Raw genomic sequence first — 19,837 nt, forward strand, 5'->3', positions numbered from 1 at the left:
TTACAAATTGTCGTGATGATATGAGTTGCTGAACGCGGCGGTAAAACCGGGCGTCTTATTGTTAATGTTGCACCTTCAAACATACAAACCGTCTCAAAGTTAGGTCTTTATTATAGTAGGAAACTTTCTTCAGCGAAAGCACAATTTCAACAATGCCTAGTAAAGTTGCTTTTTGCCTTGTTTTTTCGCCATGTTCTGCTATTCCTTTTCTCCGATCGGCACCAGACAAATCGACCTTCCTTTTACGCGCTAAACCAATCAAGGTTCGCAGGGAATTTGGTTGAAGGTGACGTCAGACGCAAACTAGTCTTTTTATCTCTGTTTTCAATTATATTATACAATTTTTTAGGGCATGTGGCTCGAAAGTTCAATTTTCAAGATGGCGTCCGCCGGCCATCTATGATATTTGACTTTCATCCTGATAAACAGTTGACAGTTCCAAATGAATCTGTTGAGCAACATGCAACGAAATCATCCTCCATAGAATAATCAACCATTCAAAATGAATCTGATAAGCAGCATGCAACACACTCTATAGTTAGGTCAAAAACTTCAATTTGGTGACCACTCTCTGGCTAGTAAGGTTTGACGATTGATTCGACTTCTATGGACCATTTAGAAAAAAATTGCCCCCATGTCCCTCTCGAAAATCCCGGCATTTTTCGCTAGAGGCCAAATTCTAAAATGGCCCCCGCCACCATTTTGAAAATTCAAGTTTTGAACCAGAGCACCTATAATCATGCACAAAGACACTTTTTCGGATATGTCGAGTACAATGATTCCGATTCTGACATTAGTTTGACATTACGGTATCATTTTCACACAGAAATCCAAGATGTTGGCCGGCACCACCTGGAAAAATTTAGTTTTGAACCAGAGGACCTAAAATCGTGTACAAAGACACTTTTTGGATAAGTCGACCACAAGGATTTCAAATTTGACATTACTTTGACATTCCAACCTCATTTTTACCCAGAAATCCAAGATGGTGGCCGCCGGCACCATCTTGAAAAAATAAGTTTTGAACCAGAGTACCTAAAATCGTGTACAAAGACACTTTTTCCGGTAAGTCGAATCAATCGTCAAACCTTACTAGACAGAGAGTGGTCACCAAATTGAAGTTTTTGACTACTTTTACTTTTACTACTTTTACTACTGCTAAAAACAAAACAAACATAATACCGAAGTTGCTTCATCTCTGTCAAAATCAGTGACTGTTGGTCATACTTATGATGACCAGCTGCAGTACGGAATGATAACATGTTTGCAGTTTCACACAAGTGTCCAAGCTAGTTTCTTCGCAGCACATCCCTAGAAAAGTAAGCCGATACTTTGATGTTGGTTTCTCATACAGGGATTCTTGAAATACACAGAGGTAATCTCTAAGAATTGAGCAGCAATGGTTCATTTCCACCGAACTCTGGGCTACAACTTGCCTACCATCCATCACTTTCTGGGTAAGTGCAGAGATCTCAGCTACCCATTGGGATCCTATTGTGAGCTCCATTCTTCAAAGGCCTCGTAAAATAGCTGCCAGATTTCTATGGATGGCATTAAGATTTTTTAATCAGCTTTTTCACCAAATATCTTCTTTGTTGTACCCTCTTTGCATAGACTAGCACTTGCAAAGATTTCTTCTGCTCCACTTTCTCTCATAATACTGCAAATAGCCCTAATGAAGTTGTGAGCTTAATGGAAGCCCCCAATCAGAAGGATTGCTTTATTGAACAGGTTGTCGTGTTTTTTTTCTCTTTGATGGCCCTCCCAGCAAACACAAAACGTTTTCGACATCATTCGCAAAAGGTTATAAAATGCTGTCAGAAAATGTTTAAATGTCGGGTTATATAAAGGGTACATTAATGGTATAAAACGTTTTCATAACATCAAATAACATTTGTTTGTAATTTACTGCGGAGCAAACACAAATGTTTTACAGAAAACATTTAAATGTTGGGTTATATAAAGGGTATAAAACGTTTTAATAGCATTCCAAAAGCAGAATGTTATTTTGTTTGCCCAAATATTTACAATAACCATGATAACGTTTTTAAAATGTTTTCACGACCTTTATATAACCCGACATTTAAATGTTCTTAAAACGTTTTGTAAAAAACATTTTAAGAACATTTCTGTGTTTGCTGGGTGCAAATATTTTGACATACTGTTATTTAAGTGTTGACAAAATATTTGGCCAAAAATGTTTGCTTAAATAGTTTACAATGACATTTCGAAAACATTTTAAAAATATTGTTGTAGTGTGTTTTCATACAAAACGTTTTAAAACGATTTCATGACCTTTATATAACCCGACATTTTAATGTTATTAAAACGTTTTACCTAAACCAAAACCCAAAATATAACTTATTTAAAACGTTTTTGTGTTTGCTGGGCTAGCAAGCTCATACGTTGTTTCGTGATGTATTCGGGGAAAGACGCACTTTATGAATATGCAGATATCAGCAAGAGTGATAGCAGCATTAGATGTATTTGATTCCAATATCAGTGAGCACTCACACAAGGTCACAGATACCCTATTTCCTATGCATGTGCTTGATACATCCAAGACTGATGGAGATATCTGATGTATGTTCTAACTCATCAATGACATTCCATGCGAGCTTCGTTCATCACCGGAAAAGGAAAGGTGAAGCGTACATTGACATACGTGCAAGGGTTGCAGCTGTTAGAAGCCAAAGAAGTAAAAGTTATTGGGTAATTTTAGTTGAAATCCCACGTACGTGGTGAGTTGCAACGACCACGAGGAACTTCGACGCAGCATCGAGGTCTTGAATGGTACTTATAGTAGATTGTTTGTTGACATTTGGGTGGGGGGTGACGTTTGGGTATTAAAAATGAAGTATATTGAATAGCTAAACTGATGAAATATGTTGCAAAAGTGGAATAAATGCGCGCGAAAATGTGCACTTCTGTGGAAAAAATGGGCAAATATGAGGTCAATTTGGTCAGAACCCCACATTCATGCGTCAACAGGGGGATTGTATGGACCCCCCGACAAAATATGGGGGGGTATAAAGTGTAACCATACTTACAATTCGTTCTGAATGCTTTTTCCACAGACCATGTTGTTTGATACCTCTCCGCAATCAATCTCTGGTAGCTAGCCGTTAAATACAGCGGGCTGATTGATGTCAACCATAACAATATCATGCTAAAGAGACTTACTAAAGATATATATAGATACATTCTTTTCACACTCATCTTCCCTTGATACAACAGCCACGTATTGTTTATCATCTGAAAAACAAAATTTCCATCAATTTTTATTAATATAATTGACCCTTTTTTAATTTTCTCAGGCTAAACAAAAAACGTTCAAAGACGCAGCGCACGTTCCTTTTTCTTACCGCGTATTTATTTATTTTTTTAAGTTTTTCCTTTAAAAAATTGAAATGAAATTCTAAAACATATATATTTTGAAGACAATTTACTTAAAGTGGGTAACCTGATTGACAGCCTCATCCCCCTACTTAACCCCATTAACAAACTGTTGAATTAATCTCAATTGTAGTATACCACTTTTGTGACAAATTCTACAATTTTTTGATGACATCTTACACTGATTTGAGATTTAAATCTGTTAATGAGTTTACAAGAAACATTTACGTGTTCTATTTGCATGAATGCTTGAAAGTGACAACATTTTGTATTATCAGGTCACTTTTCCTTTTATTTTTACTTGTATTGTTTAGGTATAAAATCATAAAATCCTTGATACTGATATGATGTAAATCAACCACAATTGCTGTGTACTCACTCAGAAAGTTAAAAAAAAAGAATCATTCCGCATTGTTTTTTTAAACTGCCATGGCCTTTAAGGTTACACAAAGAAACGTATAAAAAACGTACAAAAGACGTATAAAGTTGTTCTCTAAAACAGAGTTTTTCAGTAATCAAATATCGCAGCGAGTGAAATGTCGGTGCATTGGATGTAGCTTAACCATGTTAACATTGTGTGTATACACATTTTTAGAATAAATTTGAAAATCCTTCGTTTAAATCCTTTTTACGCACCATGATCACAAGATAAAAAAACGCGTTTCATGACGTTTTTTTTTTCAAATGTGCGCCCCGTATAAAACCACGCCGAGTGATTATTTTCTTCTTTTTTATATTGTACTAAAAATCGATCAAAGAACTAATGTTGCCATGGGGAAGAACCAAACACAGTACCGATTAAATTTTAAACGCCCGTTTTTGTGGAACATTTTCGAGAATCTTGCTTGAGAAAAAACTGTTTTGTTACATTATCGATATCTTGATTGGGGAACATTAATTTTGACATCTAACTACCAACATTATTTCTCAACTGTCTGTTGATTACGCTATCATTTGATTTTCCTTCAAAATTGAAGCTACTTTTTCGTCATTGATGCGTCCGACTTTGCGGGGGCAATGCGCTTGTTTATCATAACATCATTTTAACACTATTGCATATTATAGTCAGTTTGAGACCATCGATTTTCGTAAATTCCTCCGTGGCGCAGTCGATTAGCGCGCTTGACCCATACTACTCTCGACTATGTAATATATAGTTTTGAGCTGGACGACGACTAGTACGGGTTCGAGTCATGAATCTATCTATCTATGTCCCATAGCTAGTAGGCCGTTGGGGCAACGTAGTGATGGCTTTAGAGATGCATAATTTCCAAAGTTCTCTGTCCTCAGCTGATCGTATGAGCTGGTCAAAGTTCAGTCCAGTCCAGTCTTTGAAGTTATCAATCCACGTCTTCTTTGGTCTTCCTCTCTTCCTTACCCCATCTGTACCTCCTTGCAGAATGGTGTTTGCTAGACTGTTCTTCCATCTGATCACATGGCCAAACCACTGGAGTTGTCTTCTTTTCACAATGGAGATCAGGTGTTCATGCTCTCCGATGAAACTTTTATCATTGCCCTTACTTGTTTGTTGGTAGTATTCGTAGAGTAGTGGACCTGGAGGAGCCTTCTCATGCAATTCATCTCAAACGCGTTAATCATCTTTTCCATCTCGGCATTCAGCGTCCAGGTTTCACACCCATACAGGAAGACGGAAATTACCAATGCTCTCAGGAGGCTCATTCTTGCTGCCATTGAGATGTTCTTGTCTCTCCAAATGGGTTTCAGATTGGCTAGTGATGATGTCGCTACAGCAATTCTGATTTTGATTTCTTGCACTGATTTGGCATCATCTGTGATGGTTGCACCAAGGTATTTGAAATGTGTAACTGTTTCAAGTTCTTCCCCTCCAACATGAACTTCTACTATTTCATCAGACCCCATCTTCAAGACCTTGCTGATGTACATGACAAGTCGTCTTGCACTGTCATCTAGCCTTCTTGTGAGGTCACTTAGTTCTTCGGGTTGTCCTGCCAAGAGGTCGATATCATCAGCGAATCGCAAGTTGGTAACCCTTCGCCCTCCGATGCTGACTGTTCCCTCGAATACATCAAGAGCTTCCATCATGATATACTCAAGGAAGATGTTAAAGATGGTTGGTTACAGTAGACAACCTTGTCGGACTCCAACTCGGGTACGAAACCACTCACTGATTTCATCTCCTAGCAGTACAGTACTCTTAGATGTAGTGTACAATGCTTCAATTGCATTTACAATTCCATTACTGATGTTGAACTTTCTTAGGATTACAGTGGCATATTTTCTAAGCACCATGTGGCCTGTACACAAAGCTGAAAGATGAAGGTCAGCCAAATCCAATGGTATTTGGTACTTAGTCTAGTTAGGTCAGATGGTTCACAACTATGATAGTAAAAAATCAGGTGACCCCTGGGGAAATTCCATGACCCCTAAAATTGGCCCTCTTTTGACCTGCCTCAGAATTGATATAGCTTAAAAATGCCCAACATTTGACATCATGAAAATGTACTTTGAAATAAACTGGGTCTGACAGAAAGTTGAACATATTGGAATTGAACCAGGCTTTATAAGATGACCTATTCAGAAAAAAATAATTCTTTTGATATAATTACGTAAAATCATGGTAGAATTTGGGCAAAACAGGATTTTTCATAATTTTGAAAGTAGCGAAAAAAGAACATTTTCAAATCACATTTTCTGCTATATTCAGGCTAACATTGGATCAAACCTTTTGGATAATATAACCAACATGTTGTACTTCTGAAATACGTTTAAATTAGCGTGGTACTTTTTTCCTATACTGCAGGGGAGTTTGTTGATTTTGGTGGATTTTCCGTTTTTTGCTTGTTTTTTGGTAGACTTAATTAACGTTTTACAATGTATAAACATACTAATTATTTTACATTCAAAATACCGCTTCAATTCTCAACCAAGGTTATTATTGATTTGAGTTTGATAACTATTTTCATGTGGATTTTGCTTTTTTATTATAGTGGAATTTGTTAATTTTCATGGAATTTGCATATGAATCTTCCTGCAAACTAATGATATGAAACTTTTATTTACTGATTATTTTGATTGCTGATTTTAGAAATATGTTTCCAATAACAGAATGTGCTTGTTTTGTGTTAATGGAATTTGTTTTTTCCAAGGAATTTGTGTCTTTTAACATATTTTCGAAAGTGGAATTTCGCAACCAACATTACACTGTTTAGGTTATAAATCATATTTTAAATAAAATAGACTAATCTTTAGTTAAAAAAACATTTATAACAAAACAAAACAAACACCACACCATACTTCATATTATCTACTACCAATGCAATGGAATTTTCATTTCTTTTCAAAGGCGAATTTACCAAATAACATGTACAGGTACTTCAACCATGGTCTAAAATTGAATGTGAATGTACATGTAATGATGTACGTTTACAATCTCAATATCTCATTGAGCGTGAAACTCACGCATTCAGGGACTTTATCAGGTGTCAGGTCTATTGCCATTTGGTCTAACACCATTTGGTCTAATACCCATTTTATCTACAGACTTGACATTTAGTATGTAATATTTTCTCACAAAATTCAAGGACTGTGCTGGAATTTCGGACTTTATGCAAAATTGTTCTGTTATCAGTCTAAACGCAGGACAACCGTTCTTTTGTTCTGCTTAGTCGCGCTAAAAGTCGATCGATACATGTTAAAATCAGCACAATTCCGAGATACACCTTTTTGCTATGAAATTTATTTTCTCGGTCAAATATAAAGCAAAATTTTTTTTTCTTCAGTAATGTCAAATAAAAACATAGTGCTTGGATGAACATTTTTTTTAATTTTTTTGGTGTTAAAATTAAGCATCAAATTGTGTCTTTAAGTGTGATATTTTTGATTTTTATAGGCCTTTAGTTCGCCCGTGAGTTTTTTACAGAATTCATTTTTTAGCGTCTCAAACTAATATAGTTTGCTAAAGAAAGATATTTCCCACCTCTGTAAAGCACATCGTGTGGGTCTATATATTATAGTTTTGTCAGAATTTCCGTTTTATTTTACCCTTTTTCCCTTCATGCCCCGAAATGTCAAACTCAGTACTCTATTTCGAGAGCAACCAACAGAAATAATCGATATTTCAATTGTTGTCAACCAGGTCCCTTTTCCATTGAAAACCAGGATTGCCTGACCAGCGATTTGGTAGCCCAAATCCCCAATTCTGGTAAATGAGGTGAATTTTGGAAATTTGCTCCCGTGATAGCCTGCAATTTCAATAGGGGCTATGGATTCCATGATTATGAAAACCATTTTGTCTGTTTGTTTATTTGTTTATTTACCTAGGATGAGGTCCATGGGAAAATCCAAACCTAGCAAAATTCGCGTGTTATTAGAGGGGATTTTAATTTTATGTCCCTCCTATCTCCAGGTGAATTTTGAATGACCCCCCCCATCGCGGGTTGGCATTTTCATTACACCCTTCAGACTTGCGTTCGGGTTTGTGTAGGCCTATTTGTCATAATTTAGCGCTATAGGACCTACTTTCTAAATGTATAGCTATAGCCGTGCTATATAAATATTATAAGGTACCGGTATGTAATATTATGTAGGCCTATGGGGGTGGGGTGGGTACTCAACACATTTGAACCATGACTTACAATGCAAGGCTCATTGTTGCCATAAATGATTTTTCCTTTAGGTCATTATAATAGGTTGTTATAAACTTCCATGTTTAACCTTGTATTGTTTTGGCTGCTTCATTATGACTTTCGGTGGCCAGCAATCACAAACAAAAGGCACTATACCCAGTCACCTTCATGACAATTGAAACACTAGGTAATTTCTTTGCTATATTGAAGTTCTGGCAACACTGTATCCAGGCCGGGCACCCAGAGATATCGATCCACAATGCTAGTATTTCACGCGTGGATTTGAAAATTTTTCAGCTGGTAGTCAAAAATTATGGAATCAAAACGGAAATTCTGACAAAACTATGATATATCGCTCACGGTGATGTGCGTTAGAAAGTTGGGAAAAATCCTTCTTTAGCGAACTATATTACTTTGAAAAGCTAAAAGGTTGATCCAAAAAAAGGCTCGCGGGCAGAGTTGAAGCCTATCAAAATCGAAAATCTTACACTAAATGACTGAATTTCACGACTAAGTTTAACACTAAGATTTGAAAAAATACAGTATCAAGCATTACAGTTTTTCCTGACATTTACTGAAAAAATGAAAATTATTGCTTTTCATTTGGCCGAGAAAAACAAATTTACACTGAAAAGGTGTAACTCAAAATTTTGTTCATTTGAATACCAAATTCGATCGTTTGTATTGCCTTATTAAATGACTGAGTGAGCCTTGCAGAACAATAACAATCGGTTGTCCTGCGTTTAGACTGTTATTGTCCAATAAACTCACGCTGCTTCTTTGTGTACAGTAAGATTGTAACATTTCATCTGGCCTCAGGGGGTCATTCAAACTTTCTGAGTGGGTACCTCTTTTAAGAGCCATATTTTTAAAGCTCCTCCCACTTTTAAAACGGGTAAATTACAAGTGCATTTCAGTTCTGATGGACACTTATTGGTATTAAGGTTCAGTAAACATCACCTTAAACCTCAATAAATTTGACAATAATGTTGCTCAAATTCAGAAATTTTACCCCACAAAAATCCAATTCAGTCTCTTTAAAACCGCCATTTTAGACTAATTCACTACATTATGAGCGCCATAATCAAACTAATGGAATTTGGAAAGCACATTTTCTGTCAAAAAATTGTGTTACACCATCTCCCGACACACCCTGATTAATATTTAGTCTGTTTATACAGACCCCTTCCAGACCAGTCTTGGAATTTTGCAAAAAAATATTCCATACTAAATATCAATTCTGTATATATAAACGGTCTAGTACCAGAAAGGCTAATTACCACGTCTAATAATTGAATATATGAATACAAAAGCCACCTAAGTCCATACTTAAACCAAATTGAGTTAAGCATGGGAAAGTGTTCCTTTACATAGGCCTGTCATATGTATGAAAGAACAACTCAAATTCATCCTCTGTGTCTATTGAGCATGTGAAAAATAGCATGTATGAAAGAATCACCCAATTCCATGATTTGAGTCTTGTAACACATTGATTAAAATCCAGTATGTATAAAAGTCCACTTGTAACACATTCATTGCTAGAGAGTGACTTTTGAAGAAAGAAAAAAAGGTTTAATAAAGGAAAGTGTGTGGTTTATATTACATGGAAGAATGCTTATCAACATTATACATACCTGTGCGCTTTATTTTGTATTATCTTACTAGTGGTAATCTCATTCTAACATTGTTGTCTTTGTATATGATTCAAAAAACCACCTAAGTCCAAAATTTAAAATGAACCCCACGAAGTCCCTGAAATGCTAATCGTCATACCTAATACAGGTTAATCCACTCATTTGCACGTAAAACTTACCATATTGACCAGGTAAATCTAACTGAAGGAATTAAAATGATACACAGGTTTTTCTCTCAAAATCACTTCCCATGGACTTAGGTGGCTTTTGTATTCATGTATTCAATTATATAGTCTATAGTCATTTAGTATAATATTGTTTGTTCTAATAGCCAGTACCGGTATGTCTACTGACCATATACATGTAGACTAATAACCATTTGGTCTAATATTTTATTATAAACAATTTGGCCTAATTACCTTCTGATCTAATAACTGTTTGCCGTATGGTCTAGTAACCAGTTCGTCTACAACTGGTTACAGGCTGTAAATATGTTATGTTATGATGCACGAAAAAGAAGTGGGCCAAAAACAGTTATTTTTGGGATTTTGGGCCAAAAGTGCCATTTTGGCCCAAATTTGACCTCACAGATGAACTTATCAAGTCTTTGCCATTCTAAATATGTATACTTTTATATACTTTGGACCAACAATTTCGAAGTTATGAGGCCCGAAAGTTTCCATATTTCCAGGGTTCAGACCAACCTTAATCTTAAGCCAACACCTTCCAGTGGCCCTGTTACAAGATCTGCCCTGGACAGAACTCTCCTAAACATTCCCATGTGCAAGTTAACCTGTGGTGATAAGTCTTTTACAGCTGCTGGACCGTCCATCTGGAACAGCCTGCCACGGAACATACAGGGAAGCTTCTTCTCTCACACAATTCAAAAAGCTGCTGAAAACTCACTTGTACAATTTTTAGTATTCTTCATTTTGTCTTCACATTGACTTGTTTTCCACTGGCTGGTTATTGTTTGTTGTTGGTATTGTAGTTTTGTGCGTTTAGATCAATTTTTTGCATAAGCGCCTTAAATCACCTTTATGTATGTATGTATGTATGTGGAGAAGTGGCTTTTGATCTGTGCGAAATTTCTCACTCAGAATTCTCAGATGCTCCACTGTGCTGCGCCCTTTTCTGAATCCTGCCTGTTCTTCTGCTATGATTCACTCTGCTTGAGGTCGAAGTCTATTAAGAATGTGTCGGAAAAGTATCTTGCTCGGATGACTGATCAAACTGATGGTGCGGTAGTTGTTGCAAGATTTAAGGTTGCCCTTCTTCGGGAGAGGAATGATGATCGACCATGTCCATGAGGATGGCCAAACTCCTGATGTCCATACCTCATTGCAGAGCCTCTGCCGGAACATTATCAATACCTGGTGACTTCCCATCTTTCATGTGTCTTATAGCCTCTTTTCATTCATTCATTCATATTCATATTTTATTTTGCCAATCACCAATCAATAATACAATGTACAAATGTAATTCAATAATGATATAAGCAGAAGTAATAATAGTGATAATGATAATAATATAAATCATGGTAATAAATAACTAATATAATAACAATAGTAACAATCCTAATAATAGGACTAACATGATAATAATAATAATTATGTACATATAAGTTAATGGCATGAAAAGGCCCGTTTAAAAAGAAATATAATAACAGACAATTAATTTATCAGCATATGATGTTATTATACCGTAATTGTTGATAAATGAGCCGTATATCATACAAGTCGCATTTATGCGATAGTATTGCCTGTTTACAAAAAGTAGTTAAATTGAAAAAATGTACAATCAAATAATTAGAAAAAAAAACTATATGACAAGATCATTGAATCAACCTGAAAAAATAGGGTTAAATCAGGTGATTGACGAGGACCCTGCTAAACGCGGAGCGTGGGGGTGCAGGGCCCTCTTAAGTAGTTACCAAACAGACAGACATACAGACAGACAGACAGACAAACACAAAACAGATGATCCGATTAAACACGAGGATGATAGTTAAGATAGAAGGAATGAAGTTGAAGTAAAACTATGGCTCCTGAAGACTAAGGATGAGAGGGTGTGAGCAAGTACTTACTAAAAAAATGGATTGAACTAAAGTACAAAAGAAGAACGAAATGTATCGTGAAGGTATTAGTTGCCCTCTGTGTAACCACAAATGATATATTTCTTAAAGTTGGATTTGAAGGTAGCAAGAGTCCGAGTCAATTTGAGAGAAGAAGGGAGTTCTTTCCATAGTATGGGACCTTGCGTTTTGGAAGAATTGTTTGCAAGGGCAATGTTAGAAGGAAATATAACATGTTCATGAACATTCCTAGCATTGTAAGAGTGAGACAGAGTGAGAGTGTTGAAAAAGTTGTCAGGGACTAGATCCGGAGGAAGAAGGTCATTATGAAAGTGATACATGAATGAAGCCAGTTGGAGTCTATAGAGATCACGAACTTTCAAAGTGCGTAGTGAAGAGAAAAGCGGGTCTCTATGGGCAAGCCAGAGGGAATTGGTACAGCTTCTGATCACTCTCTTTTGAAGAAGAAATGCAGAGTCTAAGTTGGCATTGTTAGGATCAGCCCACACGAGGGCCCCATAGGACAGATAGGGAAGAACCAGAGAGTTGTATAGAGTGGTAAGTGAAGGAAGAAAATGGCGGACCTTTTGAATCACACCGTTGTATTTAGAAACAATCTTAGAGACATGTTGGGTATGTGAGTGCCATGAGAGATTATGATCTATTAATAGGCCTAGGAATTTAGTTGTATTAACATTTTCAATTGGGGTATCATCTATTTTAATATCATATTTAATATCAGGCTTATTACTATGTTTATTTTTAGTGTTTTATGATGTTTAGTGATAATTTATTCAGTTTAAACCAGTTTGATATTATTTTTAGATCCCTATTTATGTTTTGTTGGAGTATCTGAGGGTCAGAGTGAGAAAATAAAATGTTGGTGTCATCTGCAAATAAAATGAAGTGAGGAGCGGAAGTAGTGCAGGGGAGGTCGTTGATATAAAGTAAGAAGAGTAGAGGACCCAAGATAGATCAATGGGGCACACCACAGGTTACATTAATGGATTTAGAAAGGCAGTTATTGAAGATGACACGTTGATTTCTACCAGAAAGATATGCTTTGATCCAATCGTTAGCAAGGCCTCGGATACCATAGTGGTGAAGTTTTTGAAGAAGAATGTTGTGGTTTATGGTATCAAAGGCCTTACTAAGATCTAAGAAGATACCAATGGCGCGCAGCTTGTTGTCAAGATTTTGAACAATTTTACAGTAGAGGTCATTAACTGCCATATTAGTTGATCTGTTTGGTCTAAATCCAAATTGATGCTTCGAAAGGATATTGTTTTTAGTTAAAAAATCCTGGATCCGGGTATACACTGTTCTTTCCAAGAGTTTGGAAATGGCGGGAATGATGGAAATAGGCCTATAGTTTGTGAAATCATGTTTATCACCAGCTTTGAAGATGGGAGTAACATTGGCACATTTCAAAGAGACAGGAATAGTGCCCGTTGAGAAGGAGAAGTTGAATATGAATGAAAGAATATGGTTGATTGAGGGAATAATTTGTTTCAGGAGAATGTAACTGATGTCATCATTACCACTACTATGGCTATTCTTCACACTTGATTGGAAACGCTTACTGATCATGATGTAGTCAATCATGTTGAAAAGCTACTTTTCCAAAAACCAGAGTTTTTTTTTCGTCATTGATGATTCTCTTCAGAAAGTCAGCCAATCAAGATATCCAGGCTTAATTAAGTTAATATAGCTAAAGAAATTCTTTGTAGTAATTTTGAAATTTTTAAGATTCCTGTATATATAGAATCGTACAGCCATACTGGACTAGTAATTAAGCTGTTATAGTGTGTTTGTGTGTTTGTGTGTTTGCTAATGCTTGAATTCGGAAGCAGGTGATTTTGGCATGCGTCATTTTAGTGACCATAACAAATGTAACAACAGGGAAAATCTGTTCCATCTGACCAGCGGGGAACCAAACGATGGATCAATAAAAATTCCTTTAAAAGGAATAGGGTGGGCAAATGAAAAATTGTCAAGAGAAATGAAAGAATGAGTAAGTCAAGTTCACAATAAATAAAAATTCCTTTAAAAGGAATAGGGCGAGCAAATGAATTGTCAAGATAAAGGTGTAGTTCCATATTGATAAGTCCAAGTAAAATAAAAAACATGTTTCACGTCCAGGTTTTTGAAAAAAAGGAGTAGGAGGGGCCTTTTTATTTTGTATCGCAGAATCAATGTAAATACCCATATTTAGAGCTATTTTAGCGTGCACAATAATGCCTGCAAAAGGAGGAGGCCTCTTTTTATTTGTTGTTCTGATGGGTAGGCCTCCTCTAATGATCTCGAAACCTTCCAAATTGTTTCTTGTATATTGAGAAGGCTATAGAAAGCATCTCAACTCCCTAGACATAATTTTTAAAAAGTTATAACTGAATTGCAAAATATAAAAATATAATTGAAGGAACCTCCAAAAAGGAGGGAGGGACGTGAAACATGTTTATTTTTGTATTTGGCCTAATGCAGTATTACTTCGATTATCACTTGTCATCATTAGCAGAGGAGTGAAATTTTGATTGAAAGAATTAAACTAAGGGACGCACCATTTGATACTGAGAGGGGGGTAGGAAGTTGGGGTCAGGGGAAAGTTTTTTATTTTTATAGTTGGTGGGGAAAGTTTGTTTTTTTGCTCATGAAGTGGGTGAAGTTTTTTTTTTTTTTTGAAAAACTTCCTACCCCACCCTGAGAATCTAATGGTGCATCCCTAAGAAGGTTTGTGTTTGAAGTTATATAAATAACGAACTAAGAGCAATCGAATTAGGACAACAAAATAAAAAATAAAACCCACACCATAGGACTGTACGGTAAAACATGTACCAACAGGCTACTTTTTAGTCACCCACCTTTGTAGGACTACACAACAAAATAGCCCTCCACCATAGGACTTTGCGGTAAAATATTTAGAGGAGTATGCCAATTAAGGCCAAGTAAAAAAAAACTGTATATGTCCGGACTTTTTCAAAAATTGGTGAGGGAGGTCCTTATTATTTGTTATCGTGTTATTGTTTTACCATTCATTTCTGTGTAAAATTGCAATGGCAAATGTTTGTCAACACATCATAAAATCGGGGAGGCCACTAATATTTTTGTTATTTCCCCAAAGCCCTACCCCTAGCTTGAAGAAAGTGTTTGCAATGTGTTTATAAATGATAACCAAGAACTTCTAAACATGTCATTTCATCACAACAATTTTATAAACAAAGTAAGGAAGCAAATAGGAAAAATAACTAAAATATTTGAAAATCTCCAAAAATCGGAGAGGGCGGGGACGATATACACGTTATTTATTTTACTTGGCCTAAACAATGAATCACCACTCATGACTCGAGGTCAAAACCATTATGTAAATAAGATAATGTTTGCATGCGATGTCAAACAAGGAAATGTTGACATAAATTAATTGACTGTTTGGTTTTCACGATGCTATTAATTTAGCCCAAAGATTAGGAAAACTAGCAAAACTGGTGAACTGGTACTGTTCAAATAAAAACATCTGCAAATCTTGCTGCAATTTCCAAATAGTATTTCTATTACTTAAATAATTATTTTTGTTATTTCTTTTAATACAAACACATTACTGCCTATGACGACTTTATCGTATTACTTACATATCAAAATCAAGTAATAATTACAAAACTCGCCGTAAACTATCACCTCTGTGGGTGTTTGGGATATAACCGGCACGAATATTTTCTCAACACTGCGGCATGTGAAAAAGTAGGTCAATAGTCAGAGAATACAGGGTGGGTGCGGCACGCCGCACCCACCCAAAAAGGATACAACTGTGTCACATTTTTGATAATTATCATGATAACATGATATCTAATCCAATATATATATATATATATATATATATATATATATTGTGATGTGCCCCATGGGATTTCCCCTCAGGAAGTGATGTAATGAGAAAGGTTAATGTTATAATTAAGGCTTGGGGAATTCCCACAATCATTTGGCTATTAATAATTGGGGATTTCCAACTGCTTGGTATATAAGAAAAACATATTTCTTCACAGTTAATAGTGTTGATCTGGGCTAGCTAGCTAAAATGCTTACAGTCCAATTCCTTCAAAGAAAGGAAATTGCTAACCAGAATTAAAATAGCACCAAGTTTGGAGAAAGCAGCGCAAGGAGTTAAATTTGGAGAACTGCGCAAGGAGTTTAGCATAGGAGAACGGCGCAAGGAGTTTAGTATAGGAGAACTGCGCAAGGAGTTATAAACGTGTTTGGAGAACACCATTTTTGTATAAGGATTTTATAAGTAAGGATTTATCAATGCAAGTGTACAAAGGACTTCGCTGATTTTTGCAGGACAAGTGAATAAGGATATATCAGTCGTCCAGAACATTGCAAGAACTTTATGATCGCCAAGAAGAAGAATGCTGGCTAAGTACTAAATAGATAAAGAGTAATTATATTTGATTATTGTGTATGTGTATTTGTTGTCATATATTGTACCAATCATAACGTGCTTTCAATTAAAGATTTAGATTGTGTTAGCTTAATTAAACAGTGTATTTGTGTTGTGCATTCGTGTGAGTTCGGGTAAAAGGTGATTTTGGCCTTGAGTCAAGTGCGACTTGTAACAATATATATATAGACACTGAACAAGAATAAAGAAAAACCCATGAAGAACGTAAAGCAAAAATCTTCGCCCGGACTAGAACCGGGGACCTCATGCGTACTATGCACACGTCCTAACCACTAGACCATGAAGGCTGAGTGGTAAGACGGGTCGCTAATCCAGCCGATATAGGCGAGGCTTTGCTTCACTAATTGTTCCACCATGCATATAGGCCTAATACGGCTTTTTAAATGCCATGGTATACTGCTGGGTGATCACCAAGTGATGCAATCCACTGAAATAATTATAAAGACACTGAACAGGAAAGTGAAAAAACCCTGGCAGTACTCATATTGGGGATCGGAACGATGCGCTTCTCTATGAAATAAATATAAAGACACTGAACAAGAATAGAGAAAAACCCACGAAGAACGTAAAGCAAAAACCTTCGCCCGGACTCGAACCGGGGACCTCATGCGTACTATGCACACGTCCTAACCACTAGACCACGAAGGCTGAGTGGTAAGACGGGTCGCTAATCCAGCCGATATAGGCGAGGCTTTGCTTTTGTTCCACCATGCATATAGGCCTAATACGGCTTTTTAATATATTTATATATATGCGTCGGTCACATTCCTCGATCTTTTAAAAGCTCTCCATCCGAGATCGCTCCATCAGCACCAACATCCATTTCAAGGACACTGATTCTCACAGCTACTTGTTATATTCTTCTAGTCACACTCCTTCCTGTAAGAACTTCATTCCTTATTCTCAGCTGTTACGCGCCAGCGCACTTGTTCGGATCACAAGGATTTTGTGCAAGTCTCTCAACAGATCACCAATTTCTTTGATGCCCGTCAATACCCTGGCGACATCACTCTTTCTGCTGCTGAGAGAATAAACACTGTCGATAGGGATCAAGCTCTTCAAAGATCTGAACACAAGTCTACTGATCGCATCCCTCTTGTTTTACCTTACCACCCTTTGCTCCATCCTATCCGTTGGATCATTTTGAAGAATTATAGATCGCTGATGGAGGACCCTTCCACCAATATTTTTGCTAAGGTCCCCGTCACTGCATACAAGAGGGACCAGAATCTTGCTAACCATCTGGTTTGCGCCTCACATCCTAAACCACCTGAGACTGTTAAAGAATGGGATGATACTAAGTGTGCCTACGCGAGACCAATAGCAATGGGAGTCCACACTGCATTTGTGTGTGATAAACCACCGTCTTTACCATGCAAAGCATTGAATGATTATATAGTCGATAGTAGGAAAACGAACTGAACCATCATCAAACATCTGAAGACCCATGAAGAAACTTTTGGCTATGATTTGGATGGCTGCGGGTACATTACCCTGCTATTTGACGACGACTTCTGTCTAATGACATCAGACAAAATGCCCGTCATGAACTGAAATGGGTTTATACTGTGTCTAATGTTAGCAGTCGTGGTATACAATACACACAAACCGTAGTTAGGCGTACTAAAACTACTACTGGTATAGAGACTATTGACCTGAAGGAAGTTGTTCCAAGTTAAACTTTAATGAAACCAATGTATGTTTTTGTATATCATAACGTTGGTTTCCCTAAACAAATATTACGCAAGTACACAAGTAAAGGAGATCAAATAAATAAACACAATGGGGAACGATTGCTCGCTAAAAAAACAAGAGAAAACTGAATATATTTAATAAAAAGAATGAACAGTTTATCAACCCAAAGTGTTACAATTAAACATGACAACAAATAAACACAAATTCCGACCGGTACACAACCCAACTTGAAAAAAAAAAAGCAAGGGAATGTACCGGCATGGGAATCGAAATCACAACATTCCGACTGGGTCGATCGTATTATTTGTTTTTAATTATTATTTTGGCGATATCCCCTGTTAAGGTCCTGGGTTGATATTGTTATCACTGAAATGAGCGCAAAGGGCGGACGATTAGCTTACATGCAAGCCGTTTGGGTGAAAAGACAAACCCTTTTTATGCCATAAAAACGCTTCGTAGTGATAAGGTTAAATTAGAGTAGGAAATTGTGTGAGATCTTATTTTATAAGTCAAATATACTTGACCTCGTAAGTTTGATAATGTATATAGCCTAATCTATATAATCTAGATGTTTACGTGTATAATAAATAAGGATATGAGTGCCGCCATTGTCTGCATGCTATACCTCCTTATGCCACAATCACGGCTAGTGATCACTGAGTTCGCATATATTCACAAGTATTCACAATATGTTACAATCATATAAACAAAGTACTTACCTAAATTATTTCTACCAAAATTGCCGTACTAAATATATTTCTTCGCGGCGCATCAAATGCTTTTGAAATGAAATTCTATACGAATACAAAATACGTTAATGTAAACACGTCAAGGGTATCTCTAATTAAGCCACCGTTGGTATGCTCATGGTAACGCGAAGATATAAGTTTCTATGGTTATAGGTTTCGCTTCTGTGGTTCCCGTTAATAGACCCAAATAATTGAATATTAAATGGTGCCTCCACGATTGTGTGCCACAATGTCCCCTTGAATTAAAGTTGTTGGTCCATTTGCTTACCCAACATTTGTTACACATTCCCCACTCACATTAACTCCACACTTACATACACTCAGAACACTAGCAAGCAGCGCCTTTGTTATGATCATGTATTTAAATGAGGCTCAAGAATAAGTAAATATTATGTTGTACAATGCTTGTGCTTTTTAAATCCATAGTTTGGCTATGAATAAATATCATAAAAATCATAAAATATTGCAAAATTTTTTGGTGATCATTATTGTAAAACAATAAATAGGCGACAAATATAGAAAAGCTTTATTTGCATAATAACTCAAAATGTGTGTTTTACCTAATACATTTTGACCTATTTCATATATTTCTGTACAGACATTGATGAATGTAATTTGAGTACTGATAACTCTGACGCAAATGCTCAGTGGGTGAAAAAGGAAGAATTATAAATAAATATATAAATAAATAAATAAATAAATAAATAAGTAAATAAATAAATAAATAAATAAATAAATAAATAAATAAATAAATAAATAAATAAATAAATAAATAAATAAATAAATAAATAAATAATATCATTATGTTACCTTCATACAATCTTACAAAGAGTAAGAACCATGAAATAATAATTGCATTTGCACGCACTTAGGGACCGTTCACAAACACTTGTTAGTGGAGGCCTGATGCAAAAAACGTTTATCGTGAACATTTTTCGCCCCCCCCTTACAGATCTCAAAAATGTCAGCGCCCCCCTTTTTGACATTATATTATATAAAATATAATATTAAATTATATTAAATTATATTAAATTATATTACATTATATTAAATTATAGTAAATTATAGTAAATTATATTAAATTATATTAAATTATATTAAATTATATTGAATTATATTAAATTATGTTAAATTATATTAAATTATAATTGCCGACAGAGCAATTGTACGCATACACAGTGTAGCCTGCTTATAATGCGGCAATACATTAAAAATATTGTAAATCTGAT

General features: G+C 35.9%; 1 protein-coding gene and 1 non-coding gene across 2 annotated transcripts in view; both read right to left on the reverse strand.

The window, feature by feature from the left end:
- LOC140162363 (alpha-N-acetylgalactosaminide alpha-2,6-sialyltransferase 1-like) overlaps positions 1 to 3,224 on the reverse strand; it is a 48,555-nt gene extending 45,331 nt beyond the window's left edge. Inside the window, exon 1 of the mRNA XM_072185575.1 lies at positions 3,051 to 3,224. Coding sequence (XP_072041676.1) covers positions 3,051 to 3,219 — 169 coding nt within the window. The 5' untranslated portion in view covers positions 3,220 to 3,224. The remainder of the gene's footprint in view (positions 1 to 3,050) is intronic.
- Positions 3,225 to 16,739: 13,515 nt separating this feature from the next.
- Trnat-agu (transfer RNA threonine (anticodon AGU)) lies at positions 16,740 to 16,812 on the reverse strand. The gene has a single exon. It is a non-coding gene; the product is annotated as a tRNA-Thr (tRNA).
- Positions 16,813 to 19,837: the final 3,025 nt, after the last annotated feature.

Source organism: Amphiura filiformis, chromosome 10, assembly GCF_039555335.1.
Source record: "Amphiura filiformis chromosome 10, Afil_fr2py, whole genome shotgun sequence".
NCBI classification, from domain to species: Eukaryota; Metazoa; Echinodermata; class Ophiuroidea; order Amphilepidida; family Amphiuridae; genus Amphiura; species Amphiura filiformis.